General features: G+C 41.4%; 1 protein-coding gene across 5 annotated transcripts in view; it reads left to right on the top strand.

Moving 5' to 3' along the window:
- The first annotated feature begins 1,649 nt into the window (after positions 1-1,649).
- CCDC88A (coiled-coil domain containing 88A) overlaps positions 1,650-18,635 on the top strand; it is an 82,495-nt gene continuing 65,509 nt past the window's right edge. For 3 of the 5 annotated variants that reach the window (XM_083493997.1, XM_083493996.1, XM_083493995.1), the window contains exons 1-2: positions 1,651-3,040; positions 3,159-3,259. In XM_083493997.1, coding sequence (XP_083350123.1) covers positions 2,978-3,040; positions 3,159-3,259 — 164 coding nt within the window. In that variant the 5' untranslated portion in view covers positions 1,651-2,977. Of the gene's footprint in view, positions 3,041-3,158; positions 3,260-18,635 lie in introns of all 5 variants that reach the window. The other 2 variants (XM_083493999.1, XM_083493998.1) reach the window with 2 other exon arrangements.

The following is an 18,635-nucleotide window of genomic DNA, read 5'->3' as shown; positions in this document are numbered from 1 at the left end:
TAATTAAGGAACAAAAGAAGAAAAGGCACACTAACCTGGGAACTTCCTCTCTGCCCAGAACGTTGGAGGCTATACACCACACCCCCTCAACAGTATTTATAGGAACTCAAACACTGAGATCCTGCTCTGTTCCAGTAACAAGAAGCCGAAAGCACCAGCCTGAAGATGACGAGTGAGACCTCGTCGAAACGTCGCCTAGACACCCCAACTCTTACACGGGAAGACACCCGAAGACACCAAAACCTGCATATATATATATATATATATATATATATATATATATATATATATCCTTGAATGAGAGCTACATCCACTCCCCTGCCTGCTTTTTCTTGATGTGAAATGCACACAATATATATTTTACCTGGAATGCGATATATCTCAATCTTCTGGGTCTGTAATTAAAACTAGATGAGCACCTATAATTGAAGTGTATAAACCATGCCCCAGTCAACAGGTCCATATTTCCAAGAACGCTATAGCATGTTGTGCACACGGAAGGTTAAAGTTTATGTATTTGGGGAGGGTCTCTGACCTTGATTATTTTTCGGTGTTATCTTGAAACAAATTCATGTTCCTTCTTGGGGTGGGGACGTGGGGGGGGGGGGAAGCGTTCACAAATGGAACTAATCCTTTCCAAGAAAATTATTGCAGGGGTGGGGTGGGAATTAGCTAGAGAAAAAGACAATCTTCTCCCTCTCTCCCAATTCTTGCCACAAGGGGGAAATTCTCAAGATCCCGCCACTTCCCTCCCCCACCACATAGGGGTTCTCTCGTGCCAGTGGTAATGATTCACACGGATATTTGGCCTGCAGGTGAATGCATGAAATGGGGGGGGGAGAGTATAATATTTAAACACCTCCCCCATTCACGAGCATTCGCAGGCAATTCAACCTCAGTCTCTTTAAGTGCACACCCAATTCCTGACCAGATGGCATGTCATATAAGATATATATCTCTATATATATAAACACACACACACACATATATATATACACACACATATATACACATACACCCCTCCAGAACAAATAGAATATTGATATAAATATTAGAATATTCTAATATAGATATATAATCTATATCTATATCTAATAGTATATATAGATTATATACTATTTCTTCTGTGTGTGTGTGTGTGTGTGTGTATGTGTGTATATATATATATATATATATATATATATATATATATATATATATATATAAATAATATCTCCCCTCAGGAAAATATAGGATATATATTATATAGACATAGATATGTATGAAAAATAATAATAATAACCCCCCTCCCCACCTCAGAAAGACATCGCGCCCTCCCTCCCTTTCCACAAGGCGCTCTGGGGCGCGCTCTCGCCGCCCGTTACTGCAGCGGCTGCCGGGCGCGTGCGCGCGCGCCATGCAGCGGTTTTCTCCCTCTCCTCCCCTTTCCTTAATTCCCCCCCCACCCCTTCTCTACCAGTCCCAGTATGGCGGAGGGATAAATCCAGAACCGTGAGGAAGAGAGATTACATACATGCATATACAGTATACCAAAAAAAAAGTGCGCGGCGTCCCCTTGCCTCTGCTGCGCTGCGGAAGGATCTCTCTCTCTCTCTCCTTCCCTCTGGTTTCTTCTCCGTTAGAGGGGAAGGAGAGGAGGCAGGCAGGCGTGTGCCGGAGAAAGGGGGGGGGCTAGGTGGGTGTGGAGAGAGAGAGAGAGAGCGCGCGCGAGCCGCGAGTGATGCGGCTGCTGGGCTGAAGGGTCGTTTAGCCGTTACTGAGGGGCGAAAGGCAGGAGAGCGGGCGGGGGGAAGGGGAAATTAGTCCCTAGAAGTGTGTGTGGATTTTTTTTTTGGGGGGGGGGTTGCTGCAACTGGGACCAGCAAGAGAGAGAGGGGAAAAAGAGGAGTAGGAAAAAGAGGGTGGGAAATGGGGAGGGAGAGAGGAAGCTGAGGAGGCAGCTGGCTGGGGGGGGGGGGAGCGGGGAAGGGAGTGAGTAAGGGGCTGAGGTGGTGGGTGAGTCACTGGGGGGGGGAGCCCGTGGAAAGGAGAGGCTGCAGACCAGAGCAGCCTTCTTTTGGGGGGGGGTAGGTACGCGGGAGATGTGAAAGGCGAGCGCTGAGGGGCAAGGCAACGGGGTGGGGTGGGGTCCCCCCCTACATATCCATCTCTACCTCTTTTGGATAGAGAGGTGTCGCCCCCTGAGGAAAGCTGCCTCCCCACGGGGGGTGGAAAAACAGCCTTCCTTCCTTCCCTTGCACCCACCCCCCACCCCAAACCAACCTTGGCTGAAGGAGCCGGCGCCCTCCTCGTCTGCATGGGGAGGGAAACGAGCCTGGCTTGCGGAGCGGGGAGGGGTTTCCTGTGCATGCTCGCTTGAGAAAAGGGGGGGACTTGGAAAGTGGGGTGGTGGCTTGGAAGGAGAGATTTCTGGGCGCCCCCCCCCCCTTGTCACACACATGCACGGGAGCGAAACTGGGTCGAGGTAGTTTTCCTTGGGATTTGCATGTCTTTGCAGCCTCGCTTGCTGGTGCGGCGGCAGCCCTGGGGGGAGAAAAGGAGCTGGGGGGTGTTGCTGTTGTGCGGCTGGCTGATGTAGGGCTCTTTCGTAGGGTCGCTTCCTTTCTTTCTCCTTCCTCTTAAAGCACGGACAGAAGAGGAAGAAAGAGAGTGAAGTCGGAGACATACATCCGTAGGAAGCGTCGGGGGAGGGGTTTTTTTTTGGGGGGGGGAGATCCCTGAAAATGAACGTCGATGGCCTCGCGACCGCTCCTTTTCTGGACGAGGGGCATAATGAAAACCCTGTTGTCGCCGCTGCCCTGGCTACTTTTTGAATTTTATCGGGGGAACTAGCTTGGACGTATTCTTCCTGAACTCGTGGAGCATTTTACGGAATTACTGCAACGGAAGGAACCTCATACTGGCTTCTGGTTTTGTTTTGCTTTTCTTTATTTTTGGAAAATCCTGATTTGTTGTCTTTTTTAACAAAGCTCTTAAGATGGAAAACGAGATTTTCACACCTCTTTTGGAGGTCTTCATATCCAGCCCTCTTGTTACGTGGGTAAGCATTAATTCACTATTCAGTGGCAGAGATTTCAAATGTGTGTGTGTATGTATGTGTATAATTTCTTACGGTAGAGACCAAGACGAAGTATGTCATTGTGATAATTCTGTTATAGGTTAAGACGTTTGGACCGTTAGCTGGAGGAAATCCAACAAACTTGGACGAATATGTTGCACTTGTGGATGGAGTTTTCTTGAATGAAGTCATGCTTCAAATGTAAGTTGTTTTATTGTATGATTTGGTGTCTTCTGTATGCCACTTTCAGCAGTTGGTCTAAGAATGCATTTATTTCTTGTGGTCACTTTTTCTGCTTACTTGGGAACATAGTTCAGTGCCTTAACATATTCCCAATTGTTTGTACTGCTTCTGTGTGCAGCTGTTTCCTGGCAGTTGTATATCCACAAGAATTCAGCAGAAGTGGGGAGATGCAAAATTGCTAGGCAGAAGTAACACAGGATTCGGTCCAGTAAAGGGTTAAGTACTGCATCTGGTCTGAGAATAATTGTACTCAGATGAAATGTTCAACTCTAAGCTTTTTATATTTGCCATATAAGCTCAGTATACATTTTAATGTTTTGTGGAAACCTTCCAGGTTTCGTCCCTCATATGTTATCTGTGTGGAGCTTCAGATCCCTGATTTTGATCAATGTTTAAGACAAAATGCAATAGTGCTTGCAAACTGATCTTAATTTTACTTGAGAAGGAAACCCCATTGATTTCAGCAGTTTGTTTAAATGAAAGCTGCACTTAATTTTTCTGTGCTGTAATATACTTCAGAAACACAGCTCAGAACAAAAGTTTGAGGGAAATCTGTTGAGGATAGTATTTTGGTTCAATGGCATCATTTTGTAGTGATCATTACAAAGGCTAGTCTGTCCCCAGTTTGAATTAATATTGGAAAACCCAGCAGAAATGGATTCATATTTTAAACCTTAATTTATGGCTAAGTGATGTTAATTTTTGCATCACTAATATGGATGGAAGAGCCATATATTCATTCTATTTTTCAGTGGTGAGATATCTTAATGAATAAAGTTGTGGGAAATTAAATGTAGTTTAATAAGAAATAGGGCACTCCCAGAAGCAGCATGTTTCCTTTGAGATGAACATTGCCACAAGAGGTTTCCCCAGTTTTTGATGAGAGATGAATGCCACTAATGAAATGGCTTACAACTTGCTGCTAAAACATTTTTAGACTACACAGGACTAAACCTAAAAGTAACATTTCCACATCCTGAATTGGGAGCAAAAATGTTTTAGTCCTGTGTAGTCTATTGTACTTTGTTTGCCCAAGAGCTGTTGCTCATAAGCTAGTGATTCAACATGTGGAAATCATCATGCATGAATCAACATCTGTGAAAGATATGAGCAGCAACAAGTACTGTTGTTAAAACCTTCTGATTTAAGTAACATTCAAAGGGTTCACAAATTAAGGATGCATGCAGTTAATAATGGCTATGTATAAAAAAGTCTAGTATGAAGTCAGACTTCACTGACATGAAAGTTCAATGAATATGATTACTTGAAGCCAGAGATTACAATTTTTTGTTCTTTAATAAAGCTGTATAGCTGGATGATTACTTTCAGTATAGTCAGAAACATAATAGAATTTAGTATGTCATTCTAAAGACTAAGATCCTTGTAATGTACTCATTTCTTTGCTGTTGGTGCAGTGGAGAATTGGAGATGATCCTTTGGTAGAGATGGAAATTCTTTCTTCTTATATGGAATAGTGTGTACTTTTGTTGAAATCTCTCTACCGTGACTTATAGTAGCTTGGGCACAACCGAACCTTGTTTAAACTGCTTTGTGGTTTTACCATCATTTTATGAAGATTTAGATTACTCTTGGTACTCAGGGTGGTGGGCCACTAGGATTTCATTCCTGAGAGTTATGGACCTAGCTAGCTTCCAGAATGCTTAGGCATAGTGATGCGTTTGGGATGGGACAGGCAAAGGTAAAGTTGATGCTGATTGATGACCTGATGTGGATTGGAGGTTGACTGAGGCTGTTGAGAAAATAGTGCCCAGAAAAACAGTTGTGGTCTTCTCTTATTTACAGTGGAGATTTTTGGCACTGGAGTATCAAAGGAGACAACAAAGAATGGCAGAGAAGTAGTCTGCATTTGACTCATCATGCCACACCTGTACTATAACAATGTCAATGATAGAAAATGCTCTCTTCTGCTACCATTGTGTCTGAATAAAGGCAGCTTATTTTTGATACCATTTAAGCAGAGTTGCTTGGGGTAATGATAATTCAGTTTGCTAGCTGATTTGCAAAAAAGTCAGTCACATACAACTTGACTTGGATATCACATTTAGAGTACAGCTGTACCAAGTGCTCATGTGCAGACATTTTCTGACAAAAAGCGCTGATTTAAGGAGAGATGCAAAATGCTTCTCTCTGCTGCTCCTTTGGCACCATTTTCTTCTCCTTCACAATGTGACCCCAGCTAATTAACAATCATACAGCAACTATGAAATAACACTGCTATATAGATGATCTAGATTGGGTACATTTTATCCCAAGGTCAATTAAATTAGCACAAACTCTGAATTGGTATTGGGAGGGTAGCAAATATTTTAATCAGGAGTCTACAAAAGCTTTACAATTCCCTTTCAGACTATGACATATCAATAAATTCTGAAAGGGGCTAGCTCATGGCCACACTGATTCTGTCACTGGATACAAATGAGTTTCCTATAGATCACTATGAGCATGGGGCAGAGACTTATTGGTCTGTTACTTGGAGCATCAACCACCACACCCTTTAACCACAGGGCCTTTTGACAAACCAATTGGCAAACTAAAATGAAGAACCTCAAGATGTTTGATTCAGCACTCTCTCTATGTTGGTTCTATACCAGGAGAGGGTTCACTCACTCAATGTTAAGTGGGACACTTTTAAGACAGGCAGAGGGTGAAGTGCTGCTTCATAGTTGCTGTATGATTGGGGCAACCCAGTCAGATGGACGGGGTACAAATGTTGTTGTTGTTGTTAATAATTAGCTGGGAGGCATCATAAATTGCATATTCCACTACTACAGTTGACTGTTTCTTACCTAGGCTGTGGTCCAAGTTTTCCAGGGAATCTGAACGGCATAACAATTTAGGAAACCCTTAGTTATCTTCCAGCAACTCCTGTAGCCAAGCTAGTGCCAAACATATTGCTCTGCTTTCCTTTGGACCACAAAAAAGGCTGAGAGAGCAGAGATAACATGGGAGGATAGCCACAACAGACGCTGTAATTCTTCAACAGTTTGACTTCACCCCCAAAGGCACACTTCTCCACTGTCTCCCAAGACAGATGGATGCCAACCACAGTTAACAAATCATTTTAAGATTTAGGACAAGACTGCACATGAGGTTTACTTATAGTTTGACCTTGAGTACAAACTTCTCACCCCCAAAAACAGAAAGGGGGTGGTGTGGATATAGACCTGGGACTACAGTGTAGTGGACATGAACCTTTTGTCCCCCTGAAATAATAGAGGACTCCCCATGCCTACAATTTTCTTAGGAAATTTTTTCCCCAGGCATGGGGAGTGGGTGGCTGCTTTGGTTCAGGACCCTAGCAAGGTAAAGGGTTAAAGCACCACTATGCCCCATGCATTCTCCTGCATGCAAAGACAGGCTGTAGCGGATTGAATGAATGAGACCAATAGTGGGTCCAAAGGTCAATAAGCCAGTTTCTGCACATGTTGTAGAGGGAAATAAGGGACAGATGGGGATCTTCAAACTGGGGAGGTAGCCCATCTAGGAAAAGGAAAACTCTGACCCCCAAACCTCCGCTGCTTTGAGGGACCAAAGAAAAGGCTAAGGAATAAACCTTACACAAATCTAGAGTGGAGTCCCTAATATGGCCCTTGTACGCCTCATTCTGGCAACTTTTGCAGCCTAGCTGGTACCAATTGTATGCTCTGATTTCCTTAGGACCACATCAGGCCAGGGGGTGGGTGCGGTGTTTTGTCATGTGGGCAGCTCGGAACCTCCACATATTCTGCCTAGGCTTGCACCCCGGAGAAGTCACTTCAGTGTTCCTAATGCAGCAAAAACAACACAGTTTGACTTCATCCCTGGAGGCACACTCCATTGTCTAGGGTCCTGAACTGATAAGGATCATGCTGCTTATGCTGACAGTTCTTTGAAGGGGAAACCTAATGATAATTCCAGAACTGGGGTACCACTGTTTTGATGATTTTCATATCTGGTGGTAGAAGACATGGAAAAGGGCCTCTGCAGAAGATATTAATGATAATGGGATAGGTGCTCCTAATCAACAGCTTTTCTATATTTAGGTCAGATCATGTATAGGAGCTACTTTCATAGGCTCCAGTATCAAAAGAAGCTTGTCAGTGTACTTTCCAGTCCTACACAGATTCTCACTTCACTACCATGCCATGAATAGACTTTGGTAACTAAATGTAACCTTTCTCTGAAATTCAAAACTCTTCCAAATTCCTTGTGAAAGCCAGTCCAATAAAATGGGTCTCTTCTTTCAAGTAGCTTTATCAGCTTTTGCAAATCAGGACTTGAGCATTTCTCATGAGAGAGAGGACTCACTGTGCTGTGCTGTGATGAACAATACTCACAATCAATTCAGTTTCACAAATAAAGCATCAGCTGCAGGATATTCCAGCTACATCCCCTCCTTTATTGTATTCAGCCACCCTGGGATCAGAGGGGCTGGCTCTGCTTAAAAGCAAGAAGAAATCTGGAAGTTTTTAGAAACAATAAAAATACTACTACTACTTTGGCGATCGCTCGTGGCCGAGTGAGATTGTCTTCCATGAACATGGTCTTAACAGTGAGTCTGTAAGTGACTGTGGAGGCCAATTCTGGATCCATACATCCTTCCACAGTGGGGACATAGGTTTCCGGGTGGGAGTTGATGACGGTGAGGGTTTGCCAAACACGCCTTCCTCTTAGCACGTTTCTCCCTTTCGTCCTGAGTTTGAGCATCTTCAAAGTCCATGACACCTTTGGTAAGGGTGTTCTCCAATTGGAGCACTCACAGGCCAGGGTTTCCCAGTTGTCGGTGTTTATACTACATTTTAAAAAAGATTTGCCTTGAGAGAGTCTTTAAACCTCTTTTGTTAACCACCAGCATTACACTTCCCATTTTTAAGTTCTGAACAGAGTAGTTGTTTTGGAAGATGATCATCAGGCATCCAAACAACATGACCAACCCAACCAAGTTCATGTTGAAGAATCATTGCTTCAACACTGGTGGTCTTTGTTTCTTCCAGTACACCAGCATTAGTTCACCTGTCTTCCCACGTGATGTGTAAAAAATTTTGGAGACACCATTGATGGAATCTTTCAAGGAGTTGGAGATGGCGTTTATAGGTGGTTCATGTTTCAGAAGCATACAATAAGGTAGTTGGTAGTACAATAGCTTTGTAAACAAGCATTTTGGTTTCCCTGTGAATGTCCCAGTCTTCAAACTCTCTACTTTTCAATTGGGAGAAAGCTGGATTTTGGCATCGGTGTATGCTGATATCAAAGAAAGAGTGCTGTTTACCAGAATTTGCAGCCAGTGGTGAAGGGACTAAATAGATGGTGATGATTTCTGACCTGTGAAGCAGGAAGTTTGGATGTGGAGAGGCTTATTCCAGCAGGATGTTGGGAACAGCTATTTTGTAAGGCAAGGCATGGGATGTAGGAAAATAGATGAGAGCTGTTGGAGGATGCTTGGTCCTTGAAGTACTCGGGGGCAATAGGGTTGCTGGTGAATATGTTTTGGTATGTAAGATATGAAAAGGTAGCATCTTTTGATGGAGATTTTTATTAGCTAATCCCTGCCCCATTGCACATGAAAGCAGCTGGGGGTAACTATAGGTGATATCCAGCTAAGTCATACTCTGCATAGTCCCATTGAAATCAATGGATCAGAATAATTGTGGATTCCACATTTGTTTCAAAATGAAATTAATCAGCACAGCAGCAAAAGAAGATGTGTAAAAAGTAAAGGGACCCCTGACCATTAGGTCCAGTCGTGACCGACTCTGGGGTTGCGGCGCTCATCTCACTTTATTGGCCAAGGGAGCCGGCGTACAGCTTCCGGGTCATGTGGCCAGCATGACTAAGCCGCTTCTGGTGAACCAGAGCAGCGCACAGAAACGCCGTTTACCTTCCCGCCGGAGCGGTACCTATTTATCTACTTGCACTTTGAGGTGCTTTTGAACTGCTAGGTTGGCAGGAACAGGGACCGAGCAATGGGAGCTCATCCCATCGCGGGGATTCAAACCGCTGACCTTCTGATCAGCAAGTCCTAGACTCTGTGGTTTAACTCACAGCGCCACCCGTGTCTCTACTATTCCCTGTTGCATATACTCCTGCCAGAGGTGAAGCCATTTGCACTTCAGTAGGAAGGGGGTTCCAAAATCGGGGGCCACCACAGAAATGGGACTTTTTTCATGAAGCTTATTGCCCTCAAGTTGTACCTCGAGTTACAAACTCCGCTAACCTGGAAAAGTTACCTCGAGTTGAGAACTTTGCCTCAGGATGAAAACGGAAATCATGTGCCGGTGGCGCAGCAGCAGCAAGAGACCCCATTAGCGAAAGCACGCCTCTAATTAAGAACAGTTTCAGGTTAAGAACGGACCTCTGGAATGAATTGAGTTCATAACTAGAGGTACCACTGTATTACTGAAACTAAGGTATTTTAAATCACTTTAATAATACTTGCTATAACTTGAAAGAAATGGCTAGAATAATGATGTGATAGCTTATTGGTTGTGTGGAGGGACTGAAGACATTGGATCTTTTACAAATGTCTTCCTCAAGTGTTTATTGATTTGAATATAATGGCTGTTAACAAACAGTCCAAAGCATCTGTTTAAAATATCATTTCCCCATTCAGTTGTTCAGTAAGGCTTTTCTGTTCCAGCAGCACAGATTTTATTTCTGTTAATGCCATGTTCCCTTCAGTTGTCTACATTTCCCATTGTAGGTCACTGTTAGGGCAACTTTATATATTCATTCCAGGGCCCATAACTAGGTCAGTTGTGTTGAAGGCTCATATTAAGTGAGGCACTGACTGCATTTTTTCCTAAGTAAGATTCCTACCCCCCCCCCACCAGTCTGGTGGTTACAGAATAAAACTTCAAACAATTTAAGCAATAAATGATGCAAACATAAGCTACAAAACAGATAGAAATATAAGTATAAGCAGGATATAGTCGTGGCCATATTATTTTAAATTATAGCATTGTAAAAAAGACACAAGGTTGGACATTACCAGTTATGGAAACAAAACCTTTCAAGAGAAGTAAAAACCATTCCTTTAAATTTATTTTCTTGCACCTTTTGCTGAACCCTGAGGGGGAAACACAAGTTTTATATACACTGCAATTTCTATTATTTTAAAATAACAATTCTGTTGTAGTGGAAGGTTCTGTTAATTTCTAGTGTTGGAGAATACGTCTTCTAGCTGCTATTACCAGATTCTCTATAAGGTGTTTGATATTAACTGATAGGCTGTGATCTGTTGGGTTTTATTGATAACCTGATTCTGAAACCCCTGGAGATTTGGGCAGATTCATAAAATGTGTAGAAAGTGTGCCCTGGAAGCCCTGAGCTGATGAGGGAAGCTACAGGAGGGGGTAGGTCTAGACTCCTTATCTATGTGTCCTTTTTCCTATTTAAAATAACAGAGCAATCCTAATCTTGGGCTAGGGTCTGGGAAGGTCAGCTGAAGCCTTGCAGGCGTCTACTGTCAAGGGCAAGAAAGTGTTGAGGGAGGTGGGGGCATGCCTCCCCCCCTTTTTTTCTTGCTATGCCAGCTTCAAGCTGGTATAGCTGAGGAACCAGAGGATCAGACTCACAAAACTTTACTCAGTGGATGTAAAGCTGCTGGCATTTTAGGGTTTTTTCATGCTGAACAGCTGGCAGCAGCTTACTGCTTGTTTGGGTGTACTGTACCTTGAGGCCTCCAACATAACAGCACTCCTTTCTGCCAGTAGAGAGAAATTTATGTGTTATCATAATCCTCTTTCAGTCATAGACATGAGGGAAGGATTGTGGCCTTACACTTTCCCAACACCTCTTTCTTTCTTTCTTTCTTTCTTTCTTTCTTTTACTTGATCAGAAAAATTCTATATGTAAACAAATGGCATTGCTGCCATGACATCTAGTTTGGCTCTAATGTTACGGAGGAAAATATTTTAAACAAAATAAATGGATAGCAGTGAAGTTTGCACTTATGGTTTCTGAGCAAAAGATGAATTATTTGTATCAGTTTGTTTCTTCAATTCACATTTCAGAATTTGTCAACTGGGATGAAGGAAGCAGTATTTTTAATTTTAAAGGCCGCTGTACACACATTGAATTTAAGTGACTATATTTTAATGCATCCTCTTAACTGTTCATAATTATGCCTTGAAAGCGAAAATATATGCACTTTAAAAAAAAATCTTGTGGCTATTTATGTCATTTGAAAATGTTATAAGTGGGTTTATTGTGTCCACTTGGCAATGATTTGCTCCTGGGATGCCTGACAAAATACATGTTTGTTTTTGCTTGAACGTAGTAAATAAAACAAGTTTGTTTCAGTATATAAAGGAGCACATGTAGTAGTTAAACTAAAATGTAACAATAGTGCAACTGTTTTCACAGTTTGTGCTGCTATGAGGACACAGCTGTTTAAATCAATGTAAAAAAATACTTCCTGGAGTTAAATTTCTGATTTGTCTTCAAGATCGCACAATCTTATTTCTTAGCCATTTTTTGTTATCAGTAATTCTAAGATCATTTCTATTTCATTTGTCTACACATGATCCTCAGATCATTCTGTCTTTCCTAGTTTTATGTCCTCCTTTATTCTCTGATTTTCATCTTTTTATTTAAAAATCCCGATTTACTTTGTGGGTTGATGTATAAGATAAATTTTCTTTGGTCTTTTCCCCTTTTTATTCTTTTGATCCATAATACTGGATAGTCTGTGACAGTAACTGTATCCACAGTTAATAATATATTTGGTGTAGCCTGGTGCAGAAAATAAGGGTATAGGAAAAAGTAGTAAATTTTGTCCTTCAAAAGCTTTTTACCCTTAAGGTTTCTGTGGGAGGGTGAATTATTATTGCCCCCACAATGCATTGCAGGACAATGTACAATAAAAACAGCAAAAACACAGTTGAAAACAACGCACACTAAATATATATTGATATAGATACAGATATATAGTGTGTGTGTGTACACACACACACACAGAGAGAGAGAGAGAGAGAGAGAGAGAGAGAGAGCGCGCGCGCGACCATGACAGAGACCCATTCATTCAGCTGGGAAAGCCTGTTGGAACAAAAAATGTATTCAGTTGTTTCCACAAAATGCAGATAGTGTTGTATTTTGCAAGGAATCGGGTTGGTTGGCATCCATTTGTATCGGGAGACAATGGATGAGTGCCACAAAACAGATGCAGCCATACTAAAAGCCCTGCTCTAAGTCTGAATGCATCAAAGCAACATAAAATTCTGTTTGGTAATCAGATATGCAGTTTTCTGTCGAACACAATAATCTTTATAACACACAAACTTAGATTTTCTCATCCCAGCCAGAAGTCGGTCCGATTATCAGTTTTCACCAATCTGGTGTCTTCAACTGATCTAGACCACAGCTCCCAGCAGCCCCAGGTAGTACTACTGATGTGAGTGCTACTTCAGAAGATAAGATGTTTTTTTTATCCTGATATAAAAGAGGCACATATATCTGAAGCTTGTCTTGAAAGTCTGATTTTGTATTTCAGCATGCAGCCCCCACATGAACCTCATGGTCACATAGCACTAATCTTTCTCCCCTGCTCCATATCAGCACCCTGATGGGGAATTGCACACAGCAAACTTTGAGTGGAGACTTTCCCCTGCCAAATCATGCTTTCTTTTTCATTCTCTTCCTGTATTTATGACTTAATGCTGAGACATCAAACAGGAAGCACCTGAGCAGATGCACTCTAGTAGCACTCTGGACTTTATTTAGTGAAAGGAAATGTTGATAGTCAAAACCTTTTATAGAACCATTTTTCTTGCTACCTTTAATTTTTCTTTGTTCTTGTTTATGGAAAATGAATGCCTTTTTTTGAATTACGGTACTTTTTCCTCTTAGAAAACCTAAGCGCAGTGCAATAATAATGATTTAACATTTTTCTTTGAAGTACTGTTTATAAAGGAATGGCTTTCTTGTATGTGTCTAGTGGCGTAGCTGTAAACTTTCCCCTTTTTTTAAGGGAAATTCCCTTATTCCGAATAGGATTCCTCACAAGAAAAGGGAAAAGTTGACAGCTATGGTCTAGTGGAATAATATTTCTTAAAACTGAGCTTGTGATGAGGTAGCTTGTATCATGAACAGTTGCTTAAGGGAAGAGGATGGTGTCACCCATTCAAGCATAACTGTGAATGAGAAACTTGGCACATATCCTTAACACATCAGTGTGAACATGAGACAGGCTCTGTTTCAGCTCACAGATTTCCTCAGTATTAACAGTTAGCGATGCGTGACATTATGTTTGCTTTCAACTTTGGCATCTTAATCACAGGATCACCCATACTTTCCTGCATGGGCAAATATACTATTAGAATGAATTGTGAACTAATATATATGTGATCAATTGTCACAAGCATTATCTTGTCACTAGCTCTGTTAAACAGTAGCCATAGCCAGCTATCTCATAAGAGTCTGCTTACTTTAGATATTCAGAATTTTTGTGACTTTCTAGTACAAAACTACTCAGATTTGAAGTCATTTTTGTTGGTTTTCTAAAAAAAAATTTCATTCCATACAGAAATATTTTATTTCTAAGGTTCTAAATCCACAACCTTATAGGACTATCAACAGAAGGCTGTCAATTTTCCTTTATTCCTGGGTGAAATAGCTGCATAACATTCCAATAGACGAAATGTCACAGAGCCATATTAGCTTCCTCTCTTTTTAAAAAGTTAAATCTGATAACTATACCACCAAAGTATGTGTCACATTCACCAAATATAAAACAGGAAGTTAGACAAACTCTTCCTTTTGAGTAGATATTGACATAGCACTAGTTTGGCAAATGGGGGCATGCCGGAAAATATGGGACATTATAAAAACATAGTGACAAAAATTGGCCATGTTATTCAGGGTTACACAGATCATTTGCACTCTACATATGGTATGAATTAAACCAAGTTTCACATTCATTTCACTAATAACTTTCAAGAGGCAGTCCTTCAGAGATACTGAAAGACTGGACAGTGGTACCTCAGGTTACATACACTTCAGGTTATAGACTCCGCTAACCCAGAAATAGTACCTTGGGTTAAGAACTTTGCTTCAGGATGAGAACAGAAATCGTGCTCTGGCGGCGCAGCAGCAGCGGGAGGCCCCATTAGCTAAAGTGGTGCTTCAGGTTAAGAACAGTTTCAGGTTAAGTACGGACCTCCGGAACGAATTAAGTACTTAACCTGAGGTACCACTGTATCTCTTTTAGGCAAGAGTCTTTTAGGTCAAAAGTTTTACTGCCAAATAAATACTTTGCAGTTATGTATTCCTCCTTACAGCAAACGTACTGTTTCAGTATACCCTTTAGCAGTGCTATTTTTCTAGAAAAATAGGTGCTTGAGCTCACTATGAACCCTTCCCTGAGTTCCAAATAAAAAAAGCCCTGCCCTTTTGTACCAGTACATGAAAGTCATAGTTAGAATCTGAAGAGGGAAAGATGTTACAGCTATATCTGGACATATTCAATGTGATCAGTTTACTGTATTGGATTTTAGTATTCACCATTTATAAAATAATTTGAAAGTGTATCTTTGCAGACATTATGAAGCATTGTTGAAATCCATTAAAGTTTTCAGGGTTTTGATATATAGAAATTACAGTGGTACCTCGGGTTACATACACTTCAGGTTACATATGCTTCAGGTTACAGACTCCGCTAACCCAGAAATAGTACCTCAGGTTAAGAACTCTGCTTCAGGATGAGAAAAGAAATTGGGCGGTTGTGGCGCGGCGGCAGCTGGAGGCCCCATTAGCTAAAGTGGTGCTTCAGGTTAAGAACAGTTTCAGGTTAAGAACGGACCTCTGGAACCAATTAAGTACTTAACCTGAGGTACCACTGTAGTGACCTTCTGAGACATTTAAGCTGCAATTCTAATGATGTATACTCAGAATTTTGCCCCATTGATTCCAATGAGTTACTCTGTGGTGTGGTTAGGCCTGCAGCCTTAGAGATAGATTTTCACAAGAGTGTTTCTCGAATGATAGATGTAGTTCGTATGTCAGTCTCGCAGAGCTATGGATGCTCAAGCAAATCATGTATTGTGTGGTTAATATAGGTTGTATTTGTACTATAGTATAAATATATTTTTTTAAATTAATAATTTAGTATAAATGAGTCTGGTTTAATCATTAAGTACCGTCATTGAACAGATGGCAGGAGAAGACACAACTGATTTGCTGTCTGGTTAGATTTAGAAATCTGATAGCTTAATGGCTTCATATTTATTTGTGATAGATTTTGTTGCATGAAAAAGATACCTAATCCCTGATTATGTGATGTCTGAATCTGTAGTTTATAGTGGTGATAGCATTTGAGAATAACAGACTCCCCTCTATTTACTATGCTTTTTGAACTAATGTATTATCATTGTGGGTGCTCTTGTCTGTTTCTCCTCCAGTTGAAATTAATGTAACTTGTCATATGTAGGTTGCTTTTAAATGTAAAATTGCTTAAGGCTATCTTTTACTGCTGGGCTGCCTATTGACTTCTAGACAAATTTGCCCTATTTTGTTAGGCTATTTGCCAGTGAAGCATTCTCATTTTCCACCTTACAAAAGGAGCTATTCAGATATGTAGGATTCATTGCCTTAGAATATATATAGTGTGACTTTCGAGATTGCCACTGGCAACTTATGTTTGTCTCATGCAGATATTTTTCTGTAATCCCATAAAGTGTAGGTCTATTTTTGTACTGGAAATATTTCAGAAGCAATGATCCTGCTTTTTAATATGGACACTATGAACTGAAAAGTTTTTTTTTTTTTTAAGTAGCATCACATATTACACTGTTAAAATCAATGGACAGCACAAATAAGTTACTATGTTTGTTTTGAGATATGTTTTCCCCACCCTGCTCTAGAGCATACCTCAAGAAGCAGTCCAAGATGCATGGAGGCCGAGGTCTTCCTACTCCTCTAAGTCTTCCTCCATTAGCGATAGCTTAGTAGAACAGCCATCTAGAGCCACTGTGATTTTCAATTGGTCCAGATGCACACATGACTCATAACCTGAAACATGGGTCCCACTTTCAGATTTTCACTCTTGATTAATAATTAATAGTGTGAATAATGCACATTTGCTAATCCTAAAATTACTAATTCTAAGATGGCAGTTCAGAGGAATATACATATTGTTACCTGGACATTGCTACTATATCAAAAGCAGTGATTTTTTAAAACAGTATTGTAATTAAAAACAGATTTAAGTCAAGAGAGTGTCTGTGCAAACTGGTAAGTCTTCAAAAACCTGTAGAATGGCAATACTGATAGAGCCTCTCATAATTCAGCAGCAAGTGTATTCCATATATACAGCTTGAATATTGGGGGGGGGGGGGAGCAACATGCAGTGCCCATCACTGGGGAAGAGAAATGCCAATATAGAAATCACATAATTTACTTGAAAATTAAAGCAGTGCTTCTCCAACAAATGGAAGAGGAAACAGAACCGAGAACTAGACAAATGGGTTTCTTCTGCTGAGGAGGAAGAAGTCCCCTGCCGCTATTCCTCATCCTTAAGGTGATCTGAACTGCCCTAAGAACACTTCATCAGGAGCAAACCCTTTGAACCTCTGTAGGTTTTGTAACTTGATTCTAATACATGCTTGCAGAGAACCAAAGCAATTACATGCATGTCTACTCAGAGGCATGTCCTGTTGAGTTCAATGGGACTTACTCCTAACTGTGTATAGGATTACAGCTTAAATCTACAGATCTCAGGTGGTGTCCAGAGAATTATCTAGTCCTGAGAACGGGGCCTTTTCTGCAGTGGCTCACTGTTTGTGGAATGGTCTCACCGGGAACACTCGCCTGGCACCTTCATATACATACCTTAGGTGCTAGGTGAAAACATTCCTCTGCTCCTAGGCCTTTGGCTGATGAAACAAACTACGACCTTTTAAACTGTGTGTGGGGTTATTGTTTTCTTTGTTATTATAGTATGTATTTTTGTGTTTTTATACTGTAAAGTGCCCTGTGATCCATTGATGAAGGGTGGTATACAAATTTAATATTTAAAAAGCAGCAATTCTCAACACGTGTGTGACTAGGGGTGGGAAACAGTGTATATGGTGGCATGAACCAGGCTGCTTTTCCACTTACAACCTGCTTGCCTTCTCAGCTGGGTGTCGGTGGTAAAAATATTCAAAATTCTTTTGGTTACATGAGTGTGTCACTCCCCACTGCGCCCTGCGCCCCTGCTTGTTCCATGAGTGAAGAATTGCAGCCTAAACCTTTCTTTCTTAAAAACATTTGCAAGACACCCTTTGAGACAGCTAACAATTTTTAAAGAGAAAATATAGTCAATTTCGAAGTAAGTCAGATGATATAACTGCAGCTTAGATCCCAAATGTTTGCTTAAATAAGCAAGCCCTACATTTTTCCTGAAGGTTAATAAAGGGGTGAATTGCTACAGCTCTGCTGGGAACTGATTCAAAAGCCTGAGGCCACTGTCGAAAGGAGAGGGTGCAGAGAATAAATAAAGTTCAGTACTGCACTTTGAATTCTTTTTTCCTCCTGCCTTCTTGGGTAGTGTGTTGATTATTTATTTGCAGTTCTGCAGGTTTTAAGATTTCAGTTATGTTGGCCTTCCACTGGGATCAGAAATAATTGCTGCTTCCTACTCACATCTGCCAGACTCATGGGAAGAGCTTTCTTCAGCTGCATGTCTTGGCTTCTAGAATTTCTGTGAGATCCTTCCTTGACCGCTGCCAAGAAAAGCTATTTCCTCTGTCTAGCGGTAGCTACTGCTACAAAGACTTGGGCCTTCTGCTGTAATTGATCAGTAACAGCTGAGATGGTAGCTGCCTTTACATTTACACTTTGATTACTACAGAATCAAGACTCTCCATCTCATCCTATCTAAAACAGGCATTTCTAGGTTGAAAAGCTTTGCCAAAAGCCAATACGATTTACAACTTGTATCCAAATACTTACTGGTATTTGGTTTTGTTGTCTGCCACTGCTGAATCAGACAAAGGCCTCTGTAATCCAGTACCCTATGTCCCACAGCAGCAAACCACAACCAGAACATGTTGGTACTACTAACTACTAGCCTCCTTCCAGTAGCACCTTAGAGATCAACTAAGTTTGTTATTGGTATGCGCTTTCGTGTGCATGCACACGACCAAACTTAGTTGGTCTCTAAGGTGCTATGGGACGCGGGTGGCGCTGTGGGTAAAACCTCAGCGCCTAGGACTTGCCAATCGTCAGGTCGGCGGTTCGAATCCCCGCGGCGGGGTGCACTCCCGTCTTTCGGTCCCAGCGCCTGCCAACCTAGCAGTTCGAAAGCACCCCCGGGTGCAAGTAGATAATAGGGACCGCTTACTAGCGGGAAGGTAAA

Source organism: Podarcis liolepis, assembly GCF_965112155.1.
Source record: "Podarcis liolepis genome assembly, chromosome: 3".
NCBI lineage: Eukaryota > Metazoa > Chordata > Lepidosauria > Squamata > Lacertidae > Podarcis > Podarcis liolepis.
This window is presented reverse-complemented; position numbering and strand designations above follow the sequence as displayed.